Source organism: Pseudochaenichthys georgianus, unplaced genomic scaffold (genome assembly GCF_902827115.2).
Source record: "Pseudochaenichthys georgianus unplaced genomic scaffold, fPseGeo1.2 scaffold_1541_arrow_ctg1, whole genome shotgun sequence".
Classification (NCBI taxonomy): domain Eukaryota; kingdom Metazoa; phylum Chordata; class Actinopteri; order Perciformes; family Channichthyidae; genus Pseudochaenichthys; species Pseudochaenichthys georgianus.
The window spans coordinates 8,110-27,670 of record NW_027262373.1 but is presented as its reverse complement, the minus strand read 5'-3'; the positions used below and the strand labels follow the sequence as shown (position 1 = coordinate 27,670).

Genomic DNA, 19,561 nt, shown 5'->3' with positions numbered 1-19,561 from the left:
ATATCTGTCAAAAATATCCCAATTATTTATTTTTTCCTAGTCGTAGTTAGAAGTACTCAGATGTGGTACGTAAAAGTAGAAGTACTCAGATCGTGTACTTGAGTAAAAGTAGAAGTACTCAGATCTTGCACTTGAGTAAAAGTAGAAGGACTCAGATCTTGTACTTGAGTAAAAGTAGAAGGACTCAGATCTTGTACTTGAGTAAAAGTAGAAGTACTCAGGTGTGGTACGTAAAAGTAGAAGTACTCAGGTCTTGTACTTGAGTAAAAGTAGAAGTACTCAGGTATTGTACTTGAGTAAAAGTAGAAGTACTCAGGTCTTGTACTTGAGTAAAAGTAGAAGTACTCAGATGTTGTACTTGAGTAAAAGTAGAAGGACTCAGATCTTGTACTTGAGTAAAAGTAGAAGTACTCAGGTGTGGTACGTAAAAGTAGAAGTACTCAGGTCTTGCACTTGAGTCAAAGTAGAAGGACTCAGATCTTGTACTTGAGTAAAAGTAGAAGTACTCAGGTGTACTTGAGTAAAAGTAGAAGTACTCAGGTCTTGTAATTGAGTAAAAGTAGAAGTACTCAGATCTAGTACTTGAGTAAAAGTAGAAGTATTCAGATCTTGTACTTGAGTACAAGTAGAAGTACTCAGATCTTGTTCTTGAGTAAAAGTAGAAGTACCAGAGTGTAGGAATACTCTGTCACAGTAAAAGTACTGCATTCAAAATGTTCCTCAAGTGAAAGTAGAAAGTATTCTCATCTAAATATAGTGAAAGACAGTGAAAGTAGTCGTTGTGCAGATTGGTCCATTTCAGAATAATATATATGATATGTTTTATAATGATTGATCATGAAAGTGTTCTCAAAGCTGGTGGAGGTGCAGCTAGTCTGAAGTACTTTGTAGACTGCAGGGTAGCTGGTGAAGGTGCAGCTAGTCTGAAGTACTTTGTAGACTGCAGGGTAGCTGGTGAAGGTGCAGCTAGTCTGAAGTACTTTGTAGACTGCAGGGTAGCTGGTGAAGGTGCAGCTAGTCTGAAGTACTTTGTAGACTGCAGGGTAGCTGGTGAAGGTGCAGCTAGTCTGAAGTACTTTGTAGACTGCAGGGTAGCTGGTGGAGGTGCAGCTAGTCTGAAGTACTTTGTAGACTGCAGGGTAGCTGGTGAAGGTGCAGCTAGTCTGAAGTACTTTGTAGACTGCAGGGTAGCTGGTGAAGGTGCAGCTAGTCTGAAGTACTTTGTAGACTGCAGGGTAGCTGGTGAAGGTGCAGCTAGTCTGAAGTACTTTGTAGACTGCAGGGTAGCTGGTGAAGGTGCAGCTAGTCTGAAGTACTTTGTAGACTGCAGGGTAGCTGGTGAAGGTGCAGCTAGTCTGAAGTACTTTGTAGACTGCAGGGTAGCTGGTGAAGGTGCAGCTAGTCTGAAGTACTTTGTAGACTGCAGGGTAGCTGGTGAAGGTGCAGCTAGTCTGAAGTACTTTGTAGACTGCAGGGTAGCTGGTGAAGGTGCAGCTAGTCTGAAGTACTTTGTAGACTGCAGGGTAGCTGGTGAAGGTGCAGCTAGTCTGAAGTACTTTGTAGACTGCAGGGTAGCTGGTGGAGGTGCAGCTAGTCTGAAGTACTTTGTAGACTGCAGGGTAGCTGGTGGAGGTGCAGCTAGTCTGAAGTACTTTGTAGACTGCAGGGTAGCTGGTGAAGGAGCAGCTAGTCTGAAGTACTTTGTAGACTGCAGGGTAGCTGGTGAAGGATGCAGCTAGTCTGAATACTTTGTAGACTGCAGGGTAGCGGTTGAGGTGCAGCTAGTCTGAAGTACTTTGTAGACTGCAGGGTAGCTGGTGAAGGTGCAGCTACTCTGAAGTACTTTGTAGACTGCAGGGTAGCTGGTGGAGGTGCAGCTAGTCTGAAGTACTTTGTAGACTGCAGGGTAGCTGGTGAAGGTGCAGCTAGTCTGAAGTACTTTGTAGACTGCAGGGTAGCTGGTGGAGGTGCAGCTAGTCTGAAGTACTTTGTAGACTGCAGGGTAGCTGGTGAAGGTGCAGCTAGTCTGAAGTACTTTGTAGACTGCAGGGTAGCTGGTGGATTTACTCCAGGTGGAACTCAAGTCTGATTCAACACTTGATTATATTTCACATCATTCATCCAGATCTGTGAAGTAACTAAAGGTATTACATACATGTAGTGGAGTAAAAGTACACCATTTACCTCTGGACTGTAGTGGAGTAGAAGTACAAAGTAGCAGAAACTGGAAATACTCAAGTAAAGTACAAGTACCTCAACATTGTACTTTACTTGAGTAAATGTACTAAGTTACTTTCCACCTCTGATACTGACAGACTATACTTATATGTTTGTATTTTCATACCCGTCTAATTCTACTTGCTTGATTTATATCTGTAGAGCACTTTGGATTTCCTGATCTTCCACTTAAATACAGCATTTCCACACACACACACACACACACACACACCACACACACACACACACACACACACACACACACACACACCACACACACACCACACACACACACACACACACACACACACACACACACACACACACACACACACAACACACACACACACACACACACACACAACACACACACACACACACACACACACACACACACACACACCACACACACACACACACACACACACACACACACACACACACACACACACACACACACACACACACACACACACACACACACACACACACACACACACACACACACACACACACACACACACACACACACACACACACACACACACACACAATCCGCCCTACCACCAGATGAGCAGGCTGTATGGAGTTGGGTTGATGAAGAGGAGGAGAGGAGGTGAAGAGCACGGTGAGGGCCAAGCGGGAGACGAGGGGGGTCAGCAGAGGGGGGAGGAGCCAAACGCCTGGAGAGAACAGGAAGCATTACACACACGCTGGAGGAAAGGCAAAACAGAGTCAGTTATTTTCGTGGTTTTTTTGTACTTTTTGTGGTATTTCTCAAAACAAAAACACATCCTACTTCTCGAAAAGACGGGAGCAGAAGAAGTGCAAAAGAAAGATTAATTCTTACAATTTATAAGAGGAGTAACCCTAATTAAACAAATGACAAAGCACTGTTTCAAATGGTCACATAACGGGCGGTCACTGGAACGATCTTGTGCTTTAAATATAAAGAATGGGGAAAATAACCGTGAGGAGTTTAGCTTCATATCTCTGACGATACCTGCAGTTATATCTGATGATACATGTAGTTATTCAGGGACTACGGAAGAGGATTAGGGACATTTAGTTATTCAGGGACTACGGAAGAGGATTAGGGACATGTAGTTATTCAGGGATTACGGAAGAGGATTAGGGACATTTAGTTATTCAGGGACTACGGAAGAGGATTAGGGACATGTAGTTATTCAGGGACTACGGAAGAGGATTAGGGACATTTAGTTATTCAGGGTCTACGGAAGAGGATTAGGGACATTTAGTTATTCAGGCGGTACGGAAGAGGATTAGGGACATGTAGTTATTCAGGGTCTGCGGAAGAGGATTAGGGACATGTAGTTATTCAGGGACTACGGAAGAGGATTAGGGACATGTAGTTATTCAGGGATTACGGAAGAGGATTAGGGACATTTAGTTATTCAGGGTCTACGGAAGAGGATTAGGGACATTTAGTTATTCAGGCGGTACGGAAGAGGATTAGGGACATTTAGTTATTCAGGGACTACGGAAGAGGATTAGGGACATTTAGTTATTCAGGGTCTACGGAAGAGGATTAGGGACATTTAGTTATTCAGGCGGTACGGAAGAGGATTAGGGACATTTAGTTATTCAGGGACTACGGAAGAGGATTAGGGACATTTAGTTATTCAGGCAGTACGGAAGAGGATTAGGGACATGTAGTTATTCAGGGACTACGGAAGAGGATTAGGGACATGTAGTTATTCAGGGATTACGGAAGAGGATTAGGGACATTTAGTTATTCAGGGTCTACGGAAGAGGATTAGGGACATTTAGTTATTCAGGCGGTACGGAAGAGGATTAGGGACATTTAGTTATTCAGGGACTACGGAAGAGGATTAGGGACATTTAGTTATTCAGGCAGTACGGAAGAGGATTAGGGACATTTAGTTATTCAGGGTCTACGGAAGAGGATTAGGGACATTTAGTTATTCAGGGACTACGGAAGAGGATTAGGGACATTTAGTTATTCAGGCAGTACGGAAGAGGATTAGGGACATTTAGTTATTCAGGGCCTACGGAAGAGGATTAGGGACATTTAGTTATTCAGGCGGTACGGAAGAGGATTAGGGACATTTAGTTATTCAGGGTCTACGGAAGAGGATTAGGGACATTTAGTTATTCAGGCGGTACGGAAGAGGATTAGGGACATTTAGTTATTCAGGGCCTACGGAAGAGGATTAGGGACATTTAGTTATTCAGGGACTACGGAAGAGGATTAGGGGCATGTAGTTATTCAGGAATACGGAAGAGGATTAGGGACATTTAGTTATTCAGGCGGTACGGAAGAGGATTAGGGACATTTAGTTATTCAGGGACTACGGAAGAGGATTAGGGACATTTAGTTATTCAGGCAGTACGGAAGAGGATTAGGGGCATTTAGTTATTCAGGGCCTACGGAAGAGGATTAGGGACATTTAGTTATTCAGGTGGTACGGAAGAGGATTAGGGACATTTAGTTATTCAGGGTCTACGGAAGAGGATTAGGGACATTTAGTTATTCAGGCGGTACGGAAGAGGATTAGGGACATTTAGTTATTCAGGCAGTACGGAAGAGGATTAGGGACATTTAGTTATTCAGGCAGTACGGAAGAGGATTAGGGACATTTAGTTATTCAGGCGGTACGGAAGAGGATTAGGGACATGTAGTTATTCAGGGTCTACGGAAGAGGATTAGGGACATTTAGTTATTCAGGTGGTACGGAAGAGGATTAGGGACATTTAGTTATTCAGGGCCTACGGAAGAGGATTAGGGACATTTAGTTATTCAGGCAGTACGGAAGAGGATTAGGGACATTTAGTTATTCAGGGCCTACGGAAGAGGATTAGGGACATTTAGTTATTCAGGTGGTACGGAAGAGGATTAGGGACATTTAGTTATTCAGGGTCTACGGAAGAGGATTAGGGACATTTAGTTATTCAGGCGGTACGGAAGAGGATTAGGGACATTTAGTTATTCAGGGCCTACTGAAGAGGATTAGGGACATTTAGTTATTCAGGGACTACGGAAGAGGATTAGGGAGATTTAGTTATTCAGGGGCTACGGAAGAGGATTAGGGACATTTAGTTATTCAGGCGGTACGGAAGAGGATTAGGGACATTTAGTTATTCAGGGTCTACGGAAGAGGATTAGGGACATTTAGTTATTCAGGGCCTACGGAAGAGGATTAGGGACATTTAGTTATTCAGGGACTACGGAAGAGGATTAGGGACATTTAGTTATTCAGGGACTACGGAAGAGGATTAGGGACATTTTAAATGGATCTTTGGGTTTCTTTCAGCAACTTTGAGCGTTAAGTCAAACAAAGTGTAGTCATCATTAAACCTCAGTAATATTGACTTTAAATCGTTTCGGAAACATGAACACTTTAAGCATCATAACCGACCACTAGGTGGCGATGGAGAGTCTCCTAGTTGTGATTGTAAAAGTGCAGAAAGACATTGGATTAAATGTGTTTGCGACTTACACAGAAGTGCGATGAGGAAGAGAAGGAGCAGAGCGAAGGCCTTCTTCGTGCGGCCGCCGACTGAAGCTGCTGCGGGAAAACAGAGGAGACGACATAATGAGCAGGACTGTAATCACATGGAGTCACATGCACAGAGTGTGGACACATGAACCTGCTGGCATGTGAGAGCAGTGTGTGTGTGTGTGTGTGTGTGTGTGTGCTGTACAAATCCACTGAACAATGCAGGGAAACACAGGCTCACACACACACTGAGTTAAATCATACCTCGGGATGGGAGATGTTTTATTTTAGACTTTAAGGCAGCGAGCATCAATGAGACTGAGTCTGCACAAACAGAGGAGATGATGAACACACACACACACACACACACACACACACACACCACACACACACACCACACACACACACACACACACACACACACACACACACACACACACACACACACACACACACACACACACACACACACACACACACACACACACACACACACACACACACACACACCACACACACACACACACCACACACACACACCAGTGTGAGAAAAAGTTTTTAGAGAGTACTTGTCCATGGACAAGTGAGTTTGGCAATGTACTTGTCCGAGTACATTTTTCACTTGTCCAGAATGGACAAAAATCTGGGCCACTGGAATCTTCTTCTTCGCCATCGTATTTTACATTTTCCCATGGTTTTTATGACACCGCCAACGTAAGTGAGCGGTAACATTTTACTGCATCACAAAAAGGGTTGCGTATCGTTTGTATTGTAACGATTCTGGTTCTGCTTTTCGATTCCGGTTATTTTCGGTTCCGGTTCTTTGAGAGGGTCAAAATAAGTCCCGTGACAAACTGGGAGAAAAATATATTTATGAAAACATTAAGTCAAATCTGTATTCCTATTTACAAATCACTTCATACTGTTGCATTTCTTACGGTTATTGAACACAATTATATAAAAATAATCTCTGCATTGTTTAGTTAGTTCTAAGTGGTGCAGTTTGAGAATGTACGATTGGCCCAGTGTCCTCTGATGCTACACTGCAACCTGCCTGTGAGACACAGTCCAACCACACATGTCCAACACATAGGACATATAATAATAATACATTATATTTATAGCCTATAGGCCTAGTGCTTTTCTACAATTCAAAGACGCTTGCACGCATTTATTTACACCTGCTGCAGCTGCCCAGCTGCTCACTGTCTGTAAAAGTAAAGAAATAGTATTTTCATTTCAATAATGTACTTTCTATACCCTGCTTCATAAACAATACTGACATCCCTGTGCTCCTCCGAGTCTGGGGGTCCGGGGATGTGAGGACATAGACAGGGAGGCTGCTTCACTTCATAAAGGAAATGGCGGTCAATATTAACAACACAGGAGCTAAAACGCTTAATAACCTTCATTACGTGTTAGAGAAAGAAAGTTTGACAAAGATGAGGCTAAACGGGAAGCGGATCTGCTGTGTGTAGAGAGAGAGAGAGAGAGAGAGAGAGAGAGAGAGAGAGAGAGAGAGAGAGAGAGAGAGAGAGAGAGAGAGAGAGAGAGACTGCTTAACTAAACGAGGGCCTCACCACGGAGCTCCGCCATGGGACCTAAATAGTCAACAATAACAGCGACGAAGACGCAGGAGCTTACACTAGCCTAACCGTTGTGGTCAGCAGTTCTCTAAAGTGGTGTATCTCTTCGCAGTTGCTTTTTGTAAGTGTTGTATTCAGGTTGTACACCACAGGTTTGGTTGACACGGTCTCTTCACGGAGCTGCACTACAGGGCCGCTCAGTTAGGACATCGACTGTCCATTATTCAACGGTTAAATGTCTGCGGAGACTCTGGTTTTGGTTTCACACAAAAAAAATCGCGTTAGGAAATGGAAGTGTTTCGAAAGTGTGATACGGTCTAGTTATGGAGTGGAGCAGGGATATATGGTCTGTAGCAAGTATATTATGTATATATATATTATGAGAGAGAGAGAGAGAGAGAGAGAGAGAGAGAGAGAGAGAGAGAGAGAGAGAGAGAGAGAGAGAGAGACACGCAGCGATCAGCTGATACGGAGCATAGAGAGAGCTGCAGTCCGCGGGGCTCGGCCTCGCCTCCTGTCCTCACAACGCTTATTAATCCCGGTACCGGACAATTGTTATTTGTTCCTCCTCGGAACCGAGTTTTGCTTCCCAACCCGGCCACTGTGCTACACTTCCCGCCCGCTCCGCCCCCGTCTAACTGTACAGAAAGCGGCGAGATGCATTTCCTTAGGAATCGACAAGCAGAACCGAAACTAACATTTCTAAATGAACAATGGCGGACACGTACAATTTGCGAATGAGTTCTGCCTTTTGTAAACTGAATGTATCAATAATTTGTCAATAAATCAGGGCGAAAAACGTCACTTGTCCGCCGGACAAGTCAATTGAAAGATCTACTTGTCCGATATTGTAAATAACACGTCCCGGACGGTGGGACGTGTACTTTTTCACACACACACACACACACACACACACACACACACACACACACACACACACACACACACACACACACACACACACACACACACACACACACACACACACACACACACACACACACACACACACACACACACACACACACACACACACACACACACACACACACACACACACACACACACACACACACACACACACACACACACACACACACACACACACACACACCACACACACACACACACACACACACACACACACACACACACACACACACACACACACACACACACACACACACACACACACACACACACACACACACACGATTGTATTTGATTTGTGTTTAATCTCTACCCTGTATATGTTAGCTACTATCTTCCTTAGGGAGGGGCTGCCCTAGCATGTTGTTGATGTTGCCAGTTTATGACCGGGCAGCTCTCGGTCAGAGATAGTCATTGTTGTGGGACACCTGGAACACATCCTCCTCGGGGTGCAGATGACCCCGAGCCGTAAGCGACAGCTCTAGTTAGATTCAGGGTCCAGATTAGTTTCGTCTCGCTGATGGAGAATGTTGATCATTACACTCTGAACTAGTTAAAACCTCGAACTACAGGAGGGGTCTTCAGAGTTGATGTGGCATCTCATCCGCGTGGTCAACTCGTGACCCGCGACATGTCTTGTGAATTCTCCGGCCGAAGCTCCAAATAAATAAATAAGCTCTCCTCGTGTCTCTCTGAGTCCATCAGAGCTCCAGCTCTCCTCGTGTCTTGTATTTCTGGTTTTTCAAAGCACACATGTGTTCCGTTTCATATGCATGTAAATAAAATCCAAATACAGAAAAAAGTTTTACATGTGTATTTTTGATCCACACATTTGTTTTCCGTTTTAAACCTCTGCACCTGCAACACAAGCCGCTCTCTGTGCACGGATCGCTGTGCATTCGTGTGTGGGTGTTTTGAGACTCCCCTGACGCTCACCCGAGTCGTACTTGTAATTTTTTCTATCTATAGCCAATCAGATGTCTCCTCCAGTCTAAGCCATTTCTTGCGTTCATGACGTAGCGCTTCATGCTACGCATTTGACCCTAACCCGGACAGCGCAACATGCGTACATGAAGCGCTACGTCATGAACGCAAGAAATCATACCCTCGCGAGCTCATGTGATTGGCTTAGAATTGAGGAGACATCTGATTGGCTATAGATAGAAAAAATTACAAGTAAAAATCGGGTGACCGTCAGGGGAGTCTCAAAACACCCACACACGAATGCACAGCGACCCGTGCACAGGAAGCGGCTTGTGTTGCAGGTGCAGCGGTTTAAAACGGAAAACAAATGTGAGGATCAAAAATACACATGTAAAACTTTTTTCTGTATTTGGATTTTATTTACATGCATATGAAACGTAACACATTTGTGTGTGCTTGAAAAACCAGAAATACAAGTGTGACTCCTTCTGTGTGCATGTGTGAATTATGAGACTGTTCTGAGCCCATAGTCCCGTTTCCAATTGCTTCAGAAGTTTCCCCCACAATAACAATTTGTAATATTTAGTTTGTATAGTGTTCCCTACCATGCCCTTCACAGGCATTTAACAAATAATCATAGAAGAAAAAAAGTTCTCACCCATCAGACTGTAGAAGGCGCCTCTGATCCTTCCCCAGTATCCAGCACTGGGACCCTTACTGGTGTTCCTGGTGTTACTGGGGGTCTTCCAGAGGAGCGGCCCCTCGCAGGACGAGTACCCGGAGCTCTCCACCCCGCTTTGAGTCCTCTCTTTCAGCTCCGCTCCGGATGTGAACCCCGGCCTGATGGAGCAGCCCAGCCCAGAGTAGAGGCTCCTCTCTGGGGGAAGGGAGGGGTAGCGAGGGGGGGTCGTGGAGGGGGAGGGAGTGAGGGGGGGGGCGGGTGGTCACTATGGAGGAGGGGAGGAATGGTACCGTCCTCATTGGGGGGGCAGATTCTCTGATCAGGGGGGAGGGGGGAGGGGCTGGAGGGGAGACAAACACAGCTTTTTGTGAATAAACTTGACAATTTTGTCAAACATAAAATCCCCTTAAAGCTACTGTTTCCTCACAGGAAGCTCAGAACGATGCATGTTTTTCAAAATAAAAGCCCCAGAAAGTAACTATAATTTCAGTAATCTCAGATTTAGATGTTTTTTTCAAAATAAAAGCCTCAAAAGTAACTGTATAATTCCAGGATGCTCAGATTTAGACTTGTTTTTCAAAATAAAAGCCACAGAAAGTATCATTCCAGGAAGCTCAGATGTAGATTTGGTTTTCAAAATAAAAGCCTAGGAAAGTAACTATAATATCAGTAAACTCAGTTTTGGATTTATTTAAAAAATAAAAGCCCCAGAAAGTAACTGTATAGTTCAAGGAAGCTCACATTTAGACGTTTTTCAAAATAAAAGCCCAACAAATAAAATGCACGTTCCAGGAAGCTCAGAATTGTACTTGTTTTTCAAAAATAAAAGCCCCACAAAGTAACTTCATCATTGTAGGAAGTTCAGATTTAGACTTGTTTTTCAAAATAAAAGCCTCGGAAAGTAACTACAATTTCAGTTAACTCAGATTTGGAATTTCTTTTAAAAATAAAAGACCCACAAAGTAACTTTATCATTACAGGAAGTTCAGATTTAGACTTATTTTTCAAAATAAAAGCCCGAGAAAGTAACTTCATCATTGCAGGAAGTTCAGATTTAGACTTGTTTTTCAAAATAAAAGCCCAATAAAGTAACTGTATCGTTCCAAGAAGCTCCCATTTAGACATGTTTTTCAAAATAAAAGCCCCACAAAGTAACTTCATCATTGTAGGAAGTTCAGATTTAGACTTGTTTTTCAAAATAAAAGCCTCGGAAAGTAACTACAATTTCATTTTACTCAGATTTTGATTTTATTTTCAAAATAAAAGCCCCAGAAAGCCACAATACAGCTGCTGCTATCAATTCATCCTTAGCACTGGCAATATAGGCATTGTGATGCAACATATTTTAACTAGTTTTTGGAAAATATCTGAACTAAGGTCTGTGGTTGTTACTAAGTGGCTGAATAGGACTACAGAAGTCGTGGAGGTCGTTGTACGTCATTACGCCGAACACGTAAACACTCCCCTAAGTTAGTTTCGGTTCTGCTTGAAAGCAAGTCCCTGCCTCCTGCAGAGTGTTCAAACAAACGCTTCAACTCGTTCCATCTAGAATCTGTGTGTTTGAATATGGATCTGAAGTTGGCGTGACGTTGAAGTCGTGCTGCTGGACTCGCCTGTAGCTACTTTATAACATTAGCATTTTGCTTCTGGCCATTAGATTTATGATTCGAACATTATAAAAGTAGGGAAGACATGTGGAGATGATCCGGCTGAACAAAACGTGCATTAATCAAACGCGTTTTCTTTCCACAGACGTTATTTTTTACAATATTCCAAAATCCTATGGAGAAATCCCGTTGCTTTTTGTCGAGGGAACCAGCAGCTGACTTCAGGGTCGAACTACAGAAACACGTCCTCACTGCACCGCTCTATGGAGATGTTCTTACCTTCGTACTGGCCAGCAGTGATGGGCGTTTCCGTGCCGACAGAACTGGCATTGCTATTGGCTCGGCTCGGCGTCCGAGAGACGGGCTTACGGGTCCCCGCCTTCTTCTTAAAAACCCTGACGATAAATAAAACAAAGACTGAGAATTGTTGTCCTTACTTGAAAACTTGGGTTTTCTATTTTCTTGTTTTTACATCATGTATGAGAGTTTTTCAGTCTGTGGCTATAAGTATGGTTTTATTGTCTCATGTTTTTTGTCCTATTGGTTTTGTCTAAGTGTATTTATGCTGCTTTATTTATTGATGTCAACACTGCTGTTTTTAAATGTGCTGTATAAATAAAGTTGTATTGGATAGAACTACACACTGAGTGCTACTGACACATAATTACAAAAAAAGCTACGTACTTGACGGGGGTTTCTCGGTAGGAAATGTTCGTAACGCTGCTGGAATCAGACTCTTCGTCCGAGTTGTAGTAACCACCGGAAACCAGGCGGGAACTCCTACGAGCCATCGCTGAAGAACAGAAAACAATAAAGAGAACTCTTTAAAGTAGAGACACTACATACTGATATACACCTGAACATCAGCAGGAGAGGACTCTTTAAAGTAGAGACACTACACACTGATATACACCTGAACATCAGCAGGAGAGGACTCTTTAAAGTAGAGACACTACACACTGATATACACCTGAACATCAGCAGGAGATGACTCTTTAAAGTAGAGACACTACATACTGATATACACCTGAACATCAGCAGGAGAGGACTCTTTAAAGTAGAGACACTACATACTGATATACACCTGAACATCAGCAGGAGAGGACTCTTTAAAGTAGAGACACTACACACTGATATACACCTGAACATCAGCAGGAGATGACTCTTTAAAGTAGAGACACTACATACTGATATACACCTGAACATCAGCAGGAGAGGACTCTTTAAAGTAGAGACACTACATACTGATATACACCTGAACATCAGCAGGAGAGGACTCTTTAAAGTAGAGACACTACATACTGATATACACCTGAACATCAGCAGGAGAGGACTCTTTAATGTAGAGACACTACATACTGATATACACCTGAACATCAGCAGGAGAGGACTCTTTAAAGTAGAGACACTACATACTGATATACATCTGAACATCAGCATGAGAGGACTCTTTAAAGTAGAGACCCTGCATACTGATATACACCTGAACATCAGCAGGAGACGACTCTTTAAAGTAGAGACACTACATACTGATATACACCTGAACATCAGCAGGAGAGGACTCTTTAAAGTAGAGACACTACATACTTATATACACCTGGACATCAGCAGGAGAGGACTCTTTAAAGTAGACACACTACGTACTTATATACACCTGAACATCAGCAGGAGAGGACTCTTTAAAGAAGAGACACTACATACTGATATACACCTGAACATCAGCAGGAGAGGACTCTTTAAAGTAGAGACACTACATACTGATATACACCTGAACATCAGCAGGAGAGGACTCTTTAAAGTAGAGACACTACATACTGATATACACCTGAACATCAGCAGGAGAGGACTCTTTAAAGTAGAGACACTACATACTTATATATACCTGAACATCAGCAGGAGAGGACTCTTTAAAGTAGACACACTACGTACTTATATACACCTGAACATCAGCAGGAGAGGACTCTTTAAAGTAGAGACACTACATACTGATATACACCTGAACATCAGCAGGAGAGGACTCTTTAAAGTAGAGACACTACATACTGATATACATCTGAACATCAGCATGAGAGGACTCTTTAAAATAGAGACCCTGCATACTGATATACACCTGAACATCAGCAGGAGAGGACTCTTTAAAGTAGAGACACTACATACTGATATACACCTGAACATCAGCAGGAGAGGACTCTTTAAAGTAGAGACACTACATACTTATATACACCTGGACATCAGCAGGAGAGGACTCTTTAAAGTAGACACACTACATACTGATATACACCTGAACATCAGCAGGAGAGGACTCTTTAAAGTAGAGACACTACATACTTATATACACCTGGACATCAGCAGGAGAGGACTCTTTAAAGTAGAGACACTACATACTGATATACACCTGAACATCAGCAGGAGAGGACTCTTTAAAGTAGCAGCAGTATTAGTAGTTAACGTAGTGCTACTGTTAAAGTTGTAATAGTAGCAGAAAGACCGATGCTCGGTTGGTTAATCTCTACAGTTTGTAATCCTACTAATCAGCAGCAGTCACCCTCCTGCTGCTCACACACTAACACACACTAACACACACTAACAGAGAACATATAAAACACACACAGAGAGAACAGCACAAACACAGAGTACCAATACTGCAGAAAGATAATACACAAATGCACCGTACCTTAACGGACCCACCATACTTAAAGCCAGGGGGAAATCTTTACACAGACTTGGCGATGCAGATGATGAGTTGTGTTCATGTTGTTAACTTTCAGAAGTGCAGTTATTTTGCAACAGGCGTCTTAAGAGCAGCGATGTGATTGGCCGCTGTGTGCAGATAATTAGCATAAACCACAGCTCACAAGCTTTCCTGCAGAATCATGTGAAACAGACTTTCATGCTTTCCACAAAACCTTCACGGGAGATGTTCGTGGTGGAAAGTAACTAAGTACATTCAAGTACTGAACTTAAATACAACTTTGAGGTACTTGTACTTGACTTGAGTATTTCCATGTTATGCTACGGTGTACTTCTACTCCTCTACAATTCAGAGGTACATGGTGTATTTCTACTCCTCTACAGTTCAGGGGTACATGGTGTACTTCTACTCCTCTACAGTTCAGGGGTACATGGTGTACTTCTACTCCTCTACAGTTCAGAGGTAAATGGTGTACTTGTACTCCACTACAGTTCAGAGGTACATGGTGTACTTCTACTCCTCTACAGTTCAGAGGTACATGGTGTACTTCTACTCCACTACAATTCAGAGGTACATGGTGTACTTCTACCCCTCTACAGTTCAGAGGTACATGGTGTACTTCTACTCCACTACAGTTCAGAGGTACATGGTGTACTTCTACTCCTCTACAATTCAGAGGTACATGGTGTACTTCTACTCCACTACAGCTCAGAGGTAAATGGTGTACTTCTACTCACTACAGTTCAGAGGTACATGGTGTACTTCTACTCCACTACAGTTCAGAGGGACATGGTGTACTTCTACTCCTCTACAATTCAGAGGTACATGGTGTACTTCTACTCCACTACAGTTCAGAGGTACATGGTGTACTTCTACTCCTCTACATGTATTTAATACCTTTAGTTACTTCACAGATCTGGATGAATGATGTGAAATATAACCAAGTGTTAAATCAGACTTTAGTTCCACCTGGAGTAAATCCACCAGCTACCCTGCAGTCTACAAAGTACTTCAGACTAGCTGCACCTTCACCAGCTACCCTGCAGTCTACAAAGTCATTCAAACTAGCTGCACCTTCACCAGCTACCCTGCAGTCTACAAAGTACTTCAGACTAGCTCATAATATTATTCTGAAACGGACCGATCTGCACGACGACTACTTGAGGAGATTTTAACGGAACGTGCATGTTTCTGCGCTGATCAGGTGTGCAGTGGATCCAGGTGAGGGGATCGTTTGTTGGAGACGAAGAAAGGCTTTGGTCGGTGAGGAAGGAAGCCAGCTGTTTGCATGTGGGTACAGTTGTGATACTGCAGGGCCGCTTGAGGAGCTCCGAGACCCCATGAGGACCAGCAAGGACTCGCAGCACAATCCAAGCGTAAATATCAATATTATTTCCCTTCCTCGGCGTCCGGTGAGTCCCTTCTTTCTGAATACGCTTCTTCTTTTGGCCGTGCTTCGCTTCACTTGGATTATATGTTTTGTGGAGTGACTTTGGCCGAATCGAGACCACAGCCTTTTAAGTTGCACATCGCCTGAGAATTACTTTTAGTTTAGGAGGATATTATTTAGAGGACTAATCGGCCCCTCTTTGCCCGGTGGAAGAACCACAGAGGCCCCTGAAACCAGGCTTAACATGTAAAGTATATTTAGGGCGGATCAGTTTCCAATGTCTGACCATGACGACCTGGTTCATCTCAAGGGGCTACCCCTAAATGAACTTTACATTTGATTTTCTTTTGAAAGTGTGCACTGGCATAAAAAGGTGTTAAAATAATAATAATAATGAAGTGTCTCCTTCCGGACATATGAGGTACCGGCAGGGTTCGTTTCATGCACTAGTTTGCACCACATCCTCGTCTATTAGCGTGCGCATCACATCATATGAAGAAGAATGAAACAGATTTTACATCTCTCTATTTTCTAGCTCACTCGTGAAGCAACAACAAAAACGTGATATGTGAGAAAGTCTTATTTGAATAGTTATAAACAGCTACATGTATTTAACTCCATATTGTCAGAACGTCCACCAACCTTTTAGCATCGGCCTCTGACTCCTGCCTTCACGGCGTGTCCTGAACCACACCGTGCTCCTGTATTCAAACACACACACGTCGTCTCAGAACATTTACTCGCTTGCTGTTTGAGTTCTGCGTTTAGCGTTCATCTGACAAGGAAGCAGAACAGCTTCCTGTCTGTGTCTGAAGCACTGAAGAGTGACAGGAAGGGAAGCTGTGGTCACACACACACACACACACACACACACACACACACACACACACACACACACACACACACACACACACACACACACACACACACACACACACACACACACACACACACACACACACACACACACACACACACACACACACACACACACACACACACACACACACACACACACACACACACACACACACACACACACACACACACACACACACACACACACACACACACACGATAATTCCATGTCGATATATTTCAAAAGTAATAGGATACAGTTCGTTTTGTTTACGTGAAAACCCCAGGTCCATGAGAACGCATGGCCTGAGAGCTGCTGCCGTTTAGCACCACTTTGAAAACACAATATTAAAACTGTTTTTAAAATATCGCCTGCTGTGACTCCCCTGGTGTAGCTGGCTTTACGTGTTACCTGCCAACTTTAGCAGTCAGGGCCGCATGCGGACAGGCAACTGCTCGGGGCCCCGGACCAGAAGGGGGCCCCCAAAGAAGGTCCACAGCAACGACAACATGATCCACCCTTTCATTTACCGCAACGACATGTCGGGAACCCCCTCGAGGCGGCCCCATGCACAGCGCGCCGTCAAATGCGGCTTCTTAGTTTAAGTTTCGCTGCCGTGCTCCGCTCTGGGGGGGGGGCACTGGTGGTGATGAAAGCTGGTTCGAGGGGCCCCCCGTGGATGTTTCCCGAGGGCCCCCACAGACTCTAGAATCGCCCTCACTTATTTGAATGTACTAAATGCTGTCCTCTGTGCGTGCAGCTGTTGAACAGAATAATGTTTGACTGACGGTGTTGATGCTGTAAACAACATCAGTGCATCACTATGGTTACAGTTGACTCTGTTTACTGTCAACAGGACAACACACAGGAAGTGATTATTCTGCAGCAACAAGAGAGGTCTTCATGTGATACGAATGACATATATCCTTTATTCCATTCATCGAGTATTCTCATCACCAGGCTCAACCAGGTGGCACCGTGTTGACCCCCAAGGACACTTCACGATGTTCTAAGGAGGTCAAAGCAACGTCATTATGTGTTTCTCTCCTTCACTCCCTCTGTGCCTGCTTCTCTCTCTACTTCCTTACTTTCAGTTATTCACTTCCTTCCTTCCTTCCTTCCTTCCTTCCTTCCTTATACTGTACGTATATCTTAAACGTATCTCAGTCTGCAGCTTCTGTATAAACCACATCTACTCAGCAGAGAATAAACCCTCTACTTTCTTCCTTTCCTTTGTTCAATTCCTCCCTCCTCCTGTCTGTGTGTGTGTGTGTGTGTGTGTGTGTGTCTGTGTGTGTGTGTGTGTGTGTGTGTGTGAGTGTGTGTGTGTGTGTGTGTCTGTGTGTGTGTGTCTCTGTGTGAGTGTGTGTGTGTGTGTGTGTGTGTGTGTGTGTGTGTGTGTGTGTGTGTGTTTGTGTCTGTCTGTCTGTCTGTCTGAGTGTGAGTGTGTGTGTGTGTGTGTGTGTGTGTGTGAGTGTGTGTGTGTGTGAGTGTGTGTGTGTGAGTGTGTGTGTGAGTGTCTGTGTGTGTGTGTGTGTGTGTGTGTGTGTCTGTGTGTGTGTGTCTGTGTGTGAGTGAGTGAGTGTGTGTCTCTGTGTGTGTGTGTGTGTGTGTGTGTGTGTGTGTCTGTGTGTGTGTGTGTGTGTGTGTGTGTGAGTGTGTGAGTGTGTGTGTGTCTGTGTGTGTCTGTGTGTGTGTGTCTCTGTGTGAGTGTGTGTGTGTGTGTCTGTGTGTGTGTGTGTGTGTGTGTGTCTGTGTGTGTGTGTGTATGTGTCTTTGAAGTGTCCTTAGTGCAGATGGAGAGAGGAAAGGCAGCAAGTTGTTTCCTAACCCTGAGGCCGTTTAGAAACAGAAAGAAAGCAGGAGCAGAGGTCGCTGCCGTCTGCTCCTGTGGAGAAAACACACGCTGCCCTTTCACACAGTGAGCTTCCTGTCTCTGGAGAGGAAGAGGAGAGAGAGGAGGAAGAGGAGGAAGAGGAGGAAGAGAGGAAAAGAGGGAGGAGGAAGAGGAAGAGAGAGAGGAGGAAGAGGCTTCAGAGAGAGAGGAGGAAGAGAGGAGGAAGAGAGGAGGAAGAGGCTTCAGAGAGAGAGGAGGAAGAGAGGAAGAGAGGAGGAAGAGGCTTCAGAGAGAGAGGAGGAAGAGAGGAGGAAGAGGCTTCAGAGAGAGAGGAGGAAGAGGAGGAAGAGGAGGAAGAGGAGGAAGAGAGGAGGAAGAGGCTTCAGAGAGAGAGGAGGAAGAGAGGAGGAAGAGAGGAGGAAGAGGCTTCAGAGAGAGAGGAGGAAGAGGAGGAAGAGAGGAAGAGAGGAGGAAGAGGCTTCAGAGAGAGAGGAGGAAGAGAGGAGGAAGAGGAGCCACAGTATTACAGTTGTGACTGATGAGGAGTATGTAGTGCCTCTACTTTAAAGAGTGCTCTCCTGCTGATGTTCAGGTGTATATCAGTATGTAGTGTCTCTACTTTAAAGAGTCCTCTCCTGCTGATGTTCAGGTGTATATCAGTATGTAGTGTCTCTACTTTAAAGAGTCCTCTCCTGCTGATGTTCAGGTGTATATCAGTATGTAGTGTCTCTACTTTAAAGAGTCCTCTCCTGCTGATGTTCAGGTGTATATCAGTATGTAATGTCTCTACTTTAAAGAGTCCTCTCCTGCTGATGTTCAGGTGTATATCAGTATGTAGTGTCTCTACTTTAAAGAGTCCTCTCCTGCTGATGTTCAGGTGTATATCAGTATGTAATGTCTCTACTTTAAAGAGTCCTCTCCTGCTGATGTTCAGGTGTATATCAGTATGTAGTGTCTCTACTTTAAAGAGTCCTCTCCTGCTGATGTTCAGGTGTATATCAGTATGTAATGTCTCTACTTTAAAGAGTCCTCTCCTGCTGATGTTCAGGTGTATATCAGTATGTAGTGTCTCTACTTTAAAGAGTCCTCTCCTGCTGATGCTCAGGTGTATATCAGTATGTAGTGTCTCTACTTTAAAGAGTCCTCTCCTGCTGATGTTCAGGTGTATATCAGTATGTAGTGTCTCTACTTTAAAGAGTCCTCTCCTGCTGATGTTCAGGTGTATATCAGTATGCAGTGTCTCTACTTTAAAGAGTCCTCTCCTGCTGATGTTCAGGTGTATATCAGTATGTAGTGTCTCTACTTTAAAGAGTCCTCTCCTGCTGATGTTCAGGTGTATATCAGTATGCAGTGTC

General features: G+C 43.9%; 1 protein-coding gene across 1 annotated transcript; it reads right to left on the bottom strand.

Moving 5' to 3' along the window:
• Positions 1–2,760: 2,760 nt before the first annotated feature.
• Positions 2,761–16,855, bottom strand: LOC139433250 (protein SCAR-like). Its single transcript, XM_071202181.1, has 7 exons — positions 16,781–16,855; positions 16,153–16,211; positions 12,113–12,221; positions 11,708–11,823; positions 9,798–10,161; positions 5,700–5,768; positions 2,761–2,900 (listed from the first exon to the last, which is right to left on the bottom strand). The coding sequence occupies exons 2-5, from the start codon at positions 16,160–16,162 to the stop codon at positions 9,872–9,874; spliced, it is 525 nt and encodes a 174-aa protein (XP_071058282.1). The 5' UTR covers positions 16,163–16,211; positions 16,781–16,855; the 3' UTR covers positions 2,761–2,900; positions 5,700–5,768; positions 9,798–9,871.
• Between the last annotated feature and the right edge of the window lie 2,706 nt (positions 16,856–19,561).